This window comes from Gymnoscopelus microlampas, assembly GCF_963454915.1.
Source record: "Gymnoscopelus microlampas genome assembly, chromosome: 11".
In the NCBI taxonomy this organism is placed as follows: Eukaryota; Metazoa; Chordata; class Actinopteri; order Myctophiformes; family Myctophidae; genus Gymnoscopelus; species Gymnoscopelus microlampas.
The window spans coordinates 577,501-590,000 of record NC_139948.1 but is presented as its reverse complement, the minus strand read 5'-3'; the positions used below and the strand labels follow the sequence as shown (position 1 = coordinate 590,000).

The window sequence follows — 12,500 nt, the reverse complement described above, 5'->3', positions numbered from 1 at the left end:
AACATTGAATTCCACTGTACACACTACAGAGTCACGTTTTTTCCCCCTTTTGTTCATATCTCTGAGAGTATACAAATGTAACCAGGGGTGAAAGTGGCTTGAAGTTCTTGTCGGAACTATACCCCTACTTTCACCTCCATATTGTCTTCCTCATTCATGCATCCCCGAACACATGCATACAATTGCTTTATGCCTGTACAGTATGGTGTAGACAAGCACATGATATCATGCATATATAATGATTTATTTAAAGCAAATGGTGTGTGTGTGTGTGTGTGTGTGTGTGTGTGTGTGTGTGTGTGTGTGTGTGTGTGTGTGTGTGTGTGTGTGTGTGTGTGTGTGTGTGTGTGTGTGTGTGTGTGTGTAATGTGTGAATAATGTGTTAACAAAAAATATCAATATCACATTAAACAGTTACTTCTCTTTGACATTACAAATTAAACTGTTTTGAAATTACAAGCACATAAAGCACTTGATATAATGTAGAACAACATTAAAACAAATGCTGTATGTACCGCAGATCTTAACACAAACTTTCAATATCAACATCAAATTCTACAATTACTTGTGCTTGAAATTAAATTAAACATAACTATAACTCATAACTAAACTAAATATCCTAATAATGTGTCAGCCAACCAGAAAATGTTTTAGAATGTTGGTGGAATTTAATTTGTCTCTGTTAGTGCACCTGAAAAAAAAAAATGCGTACATGAATAATACATCAAAAGCATCAGGTTGTTTCTGTATCCACTCTATGCCTGATCTGCAACCTGCAGAGCAAACTGTCCAGTCTAGTTTTGTTGCGCACCACAGACATTGACATTGCGACTTGCGAGTGAAACTCTCTGTGGAGTAAACAAATACCATAAACAGCACAGATTACATTCACACAAACACACTGGAACGATTTAGAAGCACTTCATAAGACAAAATACATTAGAACATGTGTTTTCTTGTTGGATATGCATTGGTGACAGGTTAGACAGGGTTTTGACAGCAGCTGCTCCACCCTCTTCTTACTGGTACAGCGTGCCGGCACGGGATCTTTTCGTGGAACGCCGTACCGGACTGTACCGGCCCATTTTCACTTTTACTGAACAAACACTCTATAGCAATGATTACTATCACAATATAGAGCTTAATTTTTGCATGAATAAAAATTCTTTCTTTAATACATTTTTAACAAAAAACTAAAAAGTACAAAAAAATGCATAAAAAGTTTCAGAACCATTACTATCACAAAATAGAGCTTTATTTTTTTAATCAAAAAATGTCATTAGAGGGTAATGACTTTTTAACAAATACAAAATAATAAATATTTTCTTTTCTTTTTTTAACCAAAAACTTAACCAGCAGGAGGGGAAATAGCAACACCCTGTCTAGGCCATTAATGAGAACTGCAGTCTTTGCAGTACTTCCGCATTGGCCTCATTTCCAGCAGTGAATGCTTACCACTCGGTCATATCACACTGGATATTAAATGTCCTTGTAAACAAGCATTGTATTGACAAGCCACGCCAGGGACACAGATATCCCATACAGACCTACGATCAATGCTGCTAATGGCTTCCTTCTATGCAGTGGTGTGAGGTACATTTAGTAGTACTGTACTTGAGTAAAATGTTGTGGTACAGGTACTTTGCTTGATTATTTCCATTTTTTTATTTGAAAAATTTGTACTCCAGTACATCACAGAGGCAAATATTGTACTTATTTTTTTTTACTCCATTACAATTATTTGACAGATTTAGTTACTTTGTAGTTTGTAACTGAGTTGTGAGCTTGTAGATCTGCTATTTTCACTAGTTGTATGCAACATCTTGGTATGATGAACTACGGCATTAATTTTTTATGAAAAAAGTTAACATGGTGGCGCTCGGGTGGCGCAGTGGTAAAGTGCCTGCCCACCACCACGGAAGTTGTCGGGTCGAATCCACCGTGGTGCATCCGGCTTTGTCGAACGTCCACAAGAACACAATTGGCCCGTGTTCGGGGGAGGGAAGCCGGGCGGGGAGTGATAATTGTCATTGCACGTAATCCTATGGGCTGGGGGAAGAGCCTGTCACTAGGGAGTGTTGGACGGGAGGAGTAGGACGAAGGCTCTACATCCTCCCGGTGGGGGCTCCTCACTGGCAGGTGAGTCAGTAGGATACAACAGCAGTGACAACACACACATGTGTATGTGGAGGAATCAACTGTCATAATGACTAAATTGGGGAGAAAAAAAGTTGGATAGGAGGTTTCTTGCCGACAGCAACGAAAGACAAAAGATGCAGATTGATGATCATCATCATGATGAAGTGAGCAATGCCATGTGTCAGCAACATTCTGCTGTTTACGCATCACTACCAGCCGTTCCTTGTTCCCCTAAAAATTAACAACCAAACATCAGCTTCAGCAATTGCGCACAAACACACAGACACATGCACAAACACACAGACACATGCACAAACACACAGATGCGCCCACACACAGACACATGCACAAACACACAGGCACGCATGCATGCACACGCACGCACTCACACACTAATATCACTGCGTAGATATTGGTCTGGAATCTCTGTGTGGAACCTGCATTTGGCAAATTCAAAAAATGCCTCTGGTGATAAACCCGGCCCATATTTGCATACTGGGCCCTGATTGGTCCCTCCCAACTTCAGAGGGAAATAAATACAATCTCTATTGAGAGGGGCCAGACCAAATCTGCTAAGGGCACATTTTTTTTTGCAATGGCAGATTCGTCTGGAACCAGGCTAACACATTGTCACATTTTATGTTTTTTTTTACGCAACAACACTTTAGAAACAAGCGCCACAAAAAAACGCAACCCGCAACTACCAATATGTACAATCGACTTTACAGAATAAAATAGCCCAAAATCGCTTATAATAAGCAGAGGCTCAAACCTCTGCTTTAATTCAACACAAGTTCACAACGCGTCGCAATGCGACACGATGTGAGCTTGTAGATCGGCTATTTACACAACTTCTTAAACATTTGTTTTCGATTTGATGGAATTTCTTAGATTTTTGGTATGTATTCATGAATTATTATTTTTTAAAGATCTGGATTTTTTTTTTAATTCTTGAAAATGTTTGTTTTTTTGGGTGGAAAAATAAAATAAAAACATTGAAATAACAAAAAACAAAATGTAGGAAATACATTTAAAAAAGGGATATTTACTCGCGAGTCGCGACCCATAAAAATTGGCCGCGACCCGCAAATGGGTCCCGACCCACTGTTCGGGAACCACTGGTCTAATGCATCCCATCTAATGGTTAACTCATTGAGTGAAATGGAAATGTTACGCTGCACTCTGCACCTGAAAGGACAGAGGCCCTGCCATCTCACTACCGTGGCAGTGGGGCATGATGTGCTCCAATGGTCTTTAACGTTTTTCAGGCCAAGGACCCTTTAGCTGAGAGAGATATGATGAAGCAGCCCCCCCCCCCCCCCCCTCCCGCCACACTACATATTGTATACAATTGTTTTTCATACATTTCATAGATAGTTGGATTCATGCTAATGTGTATTTTCAGATAGTTAACCTTTTAAAAATATTTAGTCAGCTTGACTGTTGGCTCTGTACTTGGTCTGCTCTTTTTCCCTTTACAACAACTCTCCAAAAATAGCTACAAGCTACAAGCTCACAACGCCTCGCAGCGCGAGGCGTTGTGATCTTGTAGATTTTCTATTTTCGGCTAATGTTCCCCATCACACAAATATTTTGGCAGACCCCCGGTAGTAACTCTGAGGATAAAATAAAATCTTGAAAGTATTGGAACATTTTGAATAATTTTGCATTTGTCTTCTTTCCTGGGGGTCCCTGGCACAAACCCTTTTCAGGTGGTTGTCCGCGGCCAAATACATATCAATGTAGGGTACTAGGGTTCCTTGATTTGAAAACCTTTGAAAACCACTGATGTAGACAGCACGCTATTGGGGTTAAGCTGTGCCTAGGTGAGTATGCAACACTGATTGCAATCAAAATCCATCCGGTTTCAACATAACACTCACGTTCAACGATTTAGACGACATTTCCAAAATAATTAACATTAAGGTTAAGCCGATATTCTTCTCAAAATTAGCAAAAGTATTTACGTTGTATCACGTTACGCATAGTTACGCAAAGGACAAGGGAGTACTGGCCAATCATAGCGGGAGAGAGAGAGAGAGAGAGAGAGAGAGAGAGAGAGAGAGAGAGAGAGAGAGAGAGAGAGAGAGAGATACAGAGATAGTCCCAGCAGACAGAAGGAAATCCCAGCATGCCTTGAGCCACACACCATCATTTTTTCCCCTCTATTGTGGTGTAATGTGAGCTGGGAAGCCAGGTTACATGTTTATGGTGATTAATGTTGTTGCTTTATGTTGGGGTGGCCTTTATTTGTCATTGTCATACTAATGGATGTTACTGGTTATGAACCCCCCCCCCCCCCCCCACCCACACACACACACACAGACACACACACACACACACACACACACACACACACACACACACACACACACACACACACACACACACACACACAGCCCCCGGCAGTACATTGTCCCACCCACACTTACAGTGCTCCCCACACCCACGCCCAGAGTTAAATTAACACAGGATGTTTTGGGTGGAAACCTTGTATGTCCAAAACCGTTTGCTTTCCAGGAAAAAGAAAAGGAAACGAGAACAAATGTTCAAATGGATCCAATGTAGATAACTCTACATTGAGTCTGTGTAAGATAGCATTGCGTAAGATAGCATTGCTCCAGACCACACAAAATATAAAAGGAAATAAAGCCTGAGAACACGGAACTAGCGAACATAAATAATTAGTTTCCCCCCCATTACAAGCAGGAATTGTGTGGAGAGAGAGAAGGTGAGTGGAAATGGTTAAACAACACTTTTTGTAGCTTTTGCGGTTTTGTAGCTTTATAGCTGCAGTTGAAGCCAGCTCAACTTGTATTGTAGCTTTGCACATTTTGTAGCAGCTACTCACATCGGGTGTAGGCTTTGTATCTTCATGTGGCTGGTTTCCATTGGAAATGAATGGAAGCCTATAGCTGTGTATTTTCATGTCGCTGGCTTCCATTGGAAATGAATGGTAAATTGTAGCTTTGCATCTTCATGCCGCTGGCTTCCTTTGGAAATGAATGGTAGACTGTAGCTTTGTATCTTCTTCATGTTGCTGGCTTCCATTGGAAATTAATGGTAGACTGTAGCTTTGTATCTTCATGTCGCTGGCTTCCATTGGAAATGAATGGTAGACTGTAGCTTTGTATCTTCATGTCGCTGGCTTCCATTGGAAATGAATGGTAGACTGTAGCTTTGTATCTTCATGTCGCTGGCTTCCATTGGAAATGAATGGTGGACTATAGCTTTGTATCTTCATGTGCAGTGGTGTAAAGTAACTAAGCACTTTTACTCAAGTACTGTACTAAGTACACTTTTGAGGATTTTTTGCTTTACTGGAGTATTTCCCATTTTCAATACTTTTACTTCTACTCCACTACTAGAGGCAAATATTGTACTTTTACTCCACTACACTTATTTGAAAACTTTAGTTACTAGTTACTTTGCAGAGATAAATGATTATGGCGTTACGACGAGTGAAAAGCTCAAAAGCTTCTATCCTAGGTATGTATTGTGATTTGTGGTGCATATTAATAATCCAATTGATAATAATAAGCTTGGTAAAAAAGAAAAGGATAATAAACTCTCCCTAAAATATCCCTGCAAATGACTGGTGTCGCCTAGCGTGACATAGTCAATGTGCGACATCTTCTCAGTCTATCGTTAGACTAGGCCAAGGAAGAAATGCTACCCTACATTTTTCAAATCAGCCTCATGGTGGCACTGTAACAGGCAGATTCATGTTTTGGCCTATAACTCTAACTGTAGGTCATACAATCAACATATTTTTTCCCCAGGATTTTGTGGCATTCTTCCATGGCCTAGTGGGGACATGCGTGCAAAATGTCACGGAAATCGGTTCATGATTTGAAGCATTTTGTACAAAACAGGCCACTCCTGCAAACTTTGTAAGACAATCTTAGCCAATCAGGGTGCAATATGAAAAATCTGACAAATCTGTGTACCGATTTGTGTGATGGTAGGACAAAATTTGTAGGAGTAATATCCAAACATTTGTTTTGCCAAAATCGGCCTCCTGGTGGCGCTATAACAGACCGGAAGATTTGGGCCAGAGGTTCGGCCCTGACCTCCGTGCCTTTGGATATACAAATAACCTGCATATTGTGCAAAAAATATTATTTTTTACGAATTATCATTACAAATTCATAAAATAACCCTTGTTATAAAAAAAACTAAGCTGTCCTTTAAAACAAAGAAAATAATAATAGAAAAAAGAAATATGCATTTTTTGTTTATAAAGAGCTGAGGAAACATGGACACATTTTATAGAAATTATTACAGTACTATTCATGATATAAAGCCATTTAACACTTATTGCACATTATGAATGGTTTTAATGATAGGCAAAACTATTTTGTAACTTTTGTCATCTTCATTTAATTTTAGATGGTGGTCAGCCACACACTCACAGTCACAACCGGCCAATAAAAAAGATTCTGTTCAGAATTTGTCGCCTCACATCTTTCCACAATATAATAGAAAAAACTCAATAGTGGGCTCGATAAAAGCCTGGATCAATAAGCAGGATCAAGAAGGTGCTCATTATCAATAAAATGAACAAGCTCCATCCCTAGTCTTCATGTGGCTGGCTTCCATTGAAAATGAATGGTAGCCCGTAGCTTTGTATCAGCCAGTGTGAACCAAGGGCCCAGCATCCGCCTTTGAAACTGAGTCTATATAGGAAGTGACAGTTCATATGAATGGCCTGTAGTTTTGCGGTTTTACCCCTGCTGGTGTCAGAACGTTGACTTACGTAACTTTGTCCATTTATTTTTACTGTCTATGGTGTGAACACAGTAGTGGTGTAAAGTAACTAAGTACATTTACTCAAATACTGTACTTAAGTACAATTTTTAGGTATTTTTACTTTACTGGAGTATTTCCAATTGTCAGTACTTTTACTTCTACTCTACTACATCTCAGAAGCAAATATTGTACTTTTACTCCATTAAAATGATTTTAAAACTTTAGTTACTAGTTACTTTGTAGATTTTGATTATTATTACAAAACATACATTACTCACTTCAGCCCTATACATTTTGACCATTTGAAAATAGCCGATCTACAAGCTCACAATGCGTCGCGATGCAACACATTGTGAGCTTGTAGATCGGCTTGTAGATTTTTATACATTTTGAAAATGTGCGAAATGGGACATTCTGCATAATACTTTCTACTTTTGGTACTTTAAGTACATTTTGATTACACCAATCCTTTTGTACTTGTACTCTTCCAAATTTGGAATTCCGGACTTTTGCTTGTAACAGATTATTTCTACATTGCAGTATTGATACTTTTACTAAAGTAAAACATGTGAGTACTTTTTCCACCACTGGAACACAGCATTAGAGTTACAGTTACCTGGTTGGATGGGGGATCGCAGGTCGGTGCTGGGGGAGGTCCTCATTGATCCTGTGCTCCCATGGGTTGCGCAGTACTCCATCACGTCTGCAAACTCTCTCCTGTTCAGAAACACATCAAAGAACAAGAATGAGTGATGATCACACAGTCATACATGCACTTTGTCTATGCATCTGTCATTTTAGATTTATTTGGCTATTCAAGAATAGCAGATATACAAGCTCATAGCGCGTCACTTCGTGCCACACTATGAACTTGTAGATCTGCTATTATTGTATAAATTGGGAACATTAGTGCAAATGTTTTTTTAAAGCGAACATTTTTAACTACAATCTTTTCTTCTGGGGGTCCCTGGAACAAAATATTTTGAGATGGGGTTGGTGGCCAAATCCTACATAAAATTAAGGAAACCTCTGTCGACAGGATCTGTCTGTTTAGAATCTGTCTGTCCTGCCCGGTTCTCCTCAATGGCTGGAATAGCAATTGATCTGAATTTGTTTGCATCTGTTTATGAGCGGGTGTTTGTGTGCATTCTCTGTGGGTCTGCGCCGCACCGACGGGACACCCGCGCTTAAGTGCGTCTGTGTTGGACCTGTTGCAGGTACAAAGTACAAAGTCACTTTCCATCCCTGATATACTGTCTGTGCACAGCGCATAACCCAAACTCTGCACATACTTTGGCTGCTCATATGCCCGGACGAGTATGGACTAGTATATATCATTTTGGGAACCACTGATATAACAACATGTGTTTTTTCAGAAAAAAAGACTTAGAAAACGGGACCTGAGTTGTCTCTGCACTTGGACCCCTTTTTTTTCTGTCAACACCAAATTACTTTGACATAAAAAGCTGATCTACAAGTGACATTGTAGAGCCTTTTCTGTGAAGAATTTGGTGTAAACGTAAATACTAGCAAACCTCGTACAGAGCCCAGTGGGACTAAGTACTGTACATAGGGGTTAAGTGGTTAAAGTAAGTTCCGGACTGCATCTTTTAACACGATCCATATTTACAATCCATTCCCCTGCATCAGAGAAGCAACTTTTTTATCTGCATTAAAAAAAAAAGCTGAAAATCACTAATCGATGCTCCATGGCTGGCTGGCTTTTGGTGCAAACTTCGCTATAGAGCTTTAGTTCCACATAGGAAGGCAGAGATAGCCAGTAAGAAAAGGCCTGCTTTGTGACTGTCCCTGGGTGCTGACGTGGTCGCTGGCCAAGGTGACCCGGCCTTTTAAATGAGACCTCCTAAACTTTGGAACGCATGGCCCAAGGGACTCACAGCCAACACAGTCAGCATCTGCTTTTTTAAAAGCCGTCTCTTTACTTTCTCCTTTCTGTTATTTTTTTTTACTGAGACAATAAAATGTATATGGCTGTATGTCCAAAACGGTTACTTTTCAAGAAAAAAAAGAACGCATGCACACGCACACGCACACGCACACACACACACACACACACACACACACACACACACACACACACACACACACACACACACACACACACACACACACACACACTTAACCACTTTCAAACTGTTCCAAAAACAGTGAAAATAGTGAATCTACAAGCTCACAACAAATTGGCTTTTTTTCCACTACGTTTGCCTGACACTAGGCTACTTCTTCTACCACTGAAGCCAATTACACATGGATATTATGACTGTTCAGCAACTTTTCTAGGTAAGAACATGCAAATTGGAACTGTACCCTGTTCACCAAGACTTTGTGGCTGCTGGTCATTAGCAGTTGCATATCCAGAACTTATTTTCATGAATAAAAGGTTGCTTTAACCACTTTAACCCATTAAAACCGGGAACATGTCTGTGTGTCATTTCTATCTACAAGCTCAAGCTACACGCTTGTAGATCTGTTATTTTTGATAAATCTTGGCAATTTGTGCAAATCTTTAATATATATACTTTTTAAAGCGAACATTTGTAACTCAAATCTTATTGCTTCTGGGGATTCTACAAATGTCTTCTAAAGCCTACAGTTTTTTGAAAAACGTATGTTTCTATATAAGTAGACCCCCAAAATGATACGTATTTGGCTGCGGACCGCCATCTCAAAGTGTTTTGTTCCAGGGACCCCCAGAAGCAAAGATTTGAGTTAAAAATGTTTGCTTTAAAAAAATATATATATTCAAAGATTTGACACAATTTCACAACATATTTTTCAAAAAATAACAGATCTACAAGCTCGTAACGCGGCATTCGGTGCCGCACTATGAGCTTGTATATCTGCTATTTTTGAATAGCCCAAAGAAATCTAAAAATGACACACAGATGCGTTCCCAGTCTCATTGCGTTAAACCCCAGCATCCGTTTTGTGGGGAAATGCATATTTTTTTCTTCTCCAAGCTATGTTGCAAGGAAAACCTTGGATGATTTCTGTTTCGGTAAGGCCTGATTAAAAAATAACACTGTGCTTGACACATAACTTGGTATGAAACAATTGTATAAGTGATATTGGTCAATTCCAAATGTTATCCAATTAGTCTGCGGCACCCCTGGAATGGCATCATGGCACCCTGGGGTGCCGCGGCACCCACTTTGAGAAACCCTGCATTATGTGGAGTTTGCATGTTCTCCCTGTGTCTCCTAGGGTAGGTACCCTCACAAAAACATGCAGTAATCCTGGTCTCTATACTGCCTCCCCCTGGTCAGCCGGGTCGCCTGATGGAGGGGAAAGGAACTGGTTGGAATAACGTGTTCCTTCCACATGCTACGTCCAACTGGGGAAACTCCCCCCTGTCAGGTGATAAGAAGGCTTGTTAGCTCTCATGCATTGAAGGAGGCATATGAGCTCGGCTAGGCAGGCAGAGGGAGTGTAGCGCCCAGGATTACTTAGACAATTGGCAAACCCTGCATTAGGGTTAACCACTTAAACCCAAGCATCCGTATTGTGGGTAAAGCTTCCGCAGAAAATAGCAGATCTGTGAGTTTTCTAATAGTAATCTAAATCTGGATGAGTAACTAGCAACTAAAGCTTTCAAATATTTGTAGTGGAGGAAAACAGTACAACACATTGAAAAATGTACATACTCAAGTCAAATATGAGCACAAGTCACGGTACTTTGCTTGCACGGTTTGCTTCATCACCGTTAAAATCATTCTATTATTCTACTTAGGCTTGTAAGTTGCTTGTAAATATATAGTTGTGGCTTTTGGGGCTTCTTTCTAAAGTGTAGTTGCTTATTTGGGCTTGTTTCCACAATGTTGTTTAAGTCAAACATTTTCATGTCAAGGACCCCCAAAATGTATATATATATTTGTCCCCCCATAGAAATTTGTTTCATATTTCTTTCAAAATGTATTTTTGAAATAGACAAGCTCACGACACATTGCAATGCTTGTAGATATGCTATTTTCAAATAGCCGTGTGGTCTTTAGGTCTTGTTTTTGTAGAACTGTCCGCTTGTTTCTCTCGCAAAATGTGGCAACGCTGGATGGGAGCTGTAACTGCTGCAATATCACATAACTCACACTGCAGAGATGACTCACGCTGCACTGTAGCCTACCACCAGTAACTAAGTACATTTACCTGTGTATTGTACTTAAGTAAAAAAAAAAAATCTGTATCTGTACCTTAATAGTATTTGTATTTTTGGAAACTTTGACTTTGACTGCACTATATTTCAACGGGGAAAAAATGCTTTTGACTCCACTCCATAGGAAGGGGGGGAAAAGTACATTTTGAATTAACCACTTAAGCCCTATTTCAAATACAGTGAAAATAGCAGATCTACAAGCCTACAATGCATCACATCAACGAGGAGACGTGTTGTGAGCTTGTAGATCTGCTATTTTCACTGTCTGGAAATGTCTGGAAAATCTTTTGGCGAAAATGTACTTTGAATACTCAAGTAGTTTAAAAGGATGCATTTTTGAAAGTAAAGCAAACTGTACTCCAGTACTTCAACTCAAGTACAAATTTGACTGATCTACTTTCACTCGTAGTGGAGTAACATTTGACCAGGAGTATCTATGTTACAGTATGATGGGAAAACCAGTCAGATTGAAAAAGGAGCACACGTTTTCTGGGGCGAGACGGAGCGATCAAGATGTTTTATGGCCAACCAGGTGCCTGGTTGGTCTTATAACCCTTAGTATACAGACTTACTTTCTGAAACGTGTGTGATTTCAATGGATAGGAAATTTGTTTACTATCAGGGGTCTTCAACAGGGGGTCCGGGATCCCTAGGGGGTCCGGGATCCCGAGAGGGCTCCTCAGAGATACTGCAGGGGGGCCGCCAAATCTTTGTGTGATAGGTACTTTATTATTTTATGGCATTCGTATTCTGAGAGGAACATTAGCCGAAAATAGCCAATCTAAGCTCACAGGGAGCTTTGCAGATTTGGTGTACGGGGGGAAAAGAGCAGACCAAGTAAAGAGCCAAAGGTCAAATTTACAAATATTCAGGGTTAAAGTGGTTAAATGTCTGAAAACACACATACTGGCTAAACCCACTATTTGAGGATTTAGGAGTGCGCAAGGGGCTTTCCCATGCAAAAGTTGCTGTTTTGGGACACCTGCCTTACCCGCAAAACACCTGCACTACCTGTTACATTATGCATAGGCGTGGTTTGGGCATTACAATAATAAAACCAATCACTGTGCCAGATGCCATTACCTTTAAGAGAAGACTTCGCAAGCCATTATCCCCAATGCAACCTTACGTTCTCTTCTTTTGGACATTGGATATGTGTTCACTTTATAGGCTTAAGCCTTTGATTGCCTTTCAATAAAACCACATTTGATAGACATGTGACTTGTGTAATCAGGTCATTATTTCCTGCGTAGGCCTAATCGATGAATACAACTGAAGTGTGTAATTTGGAGAGCATTGCATTGCGCGATACACAAATTGTCTTCTTTGAATAGACTATCATCTTATATAAACACAATTGACACAAGGAATTGACACTCTCACTTCTGCTGATTATAGGAACATTTGAATCACAGAGATGTGCTGAGAATTAGGAGAG

The 12,500-nt window shown here is 40.0% G+C and overlaps 1 protein-coding gene across 1 annotated transcript in view; it reads right to left on the bottom strand.

Moving 5' to 3' along the window:
• LOC311055764 (syntaxin-binding protein 4) overlaps positions 1–12,500 on the bottom strand; it is a gene marked incomplete at its 5' end in the record, with an annotated part of 229,815 nt that overhangs the window by 55,589 nt on the left and 161,726 nt on the right. The window contains one exon of the mRNA XM_084072030.1: positions 7,508–7,608. Coding sequence (XP_083928156.1) covers positions 7,508–7,608 — 101 coding nt within the window. The remainder of the gene's footprint in view (positions 1–7,507; positions 7,609–12,500) is intronic.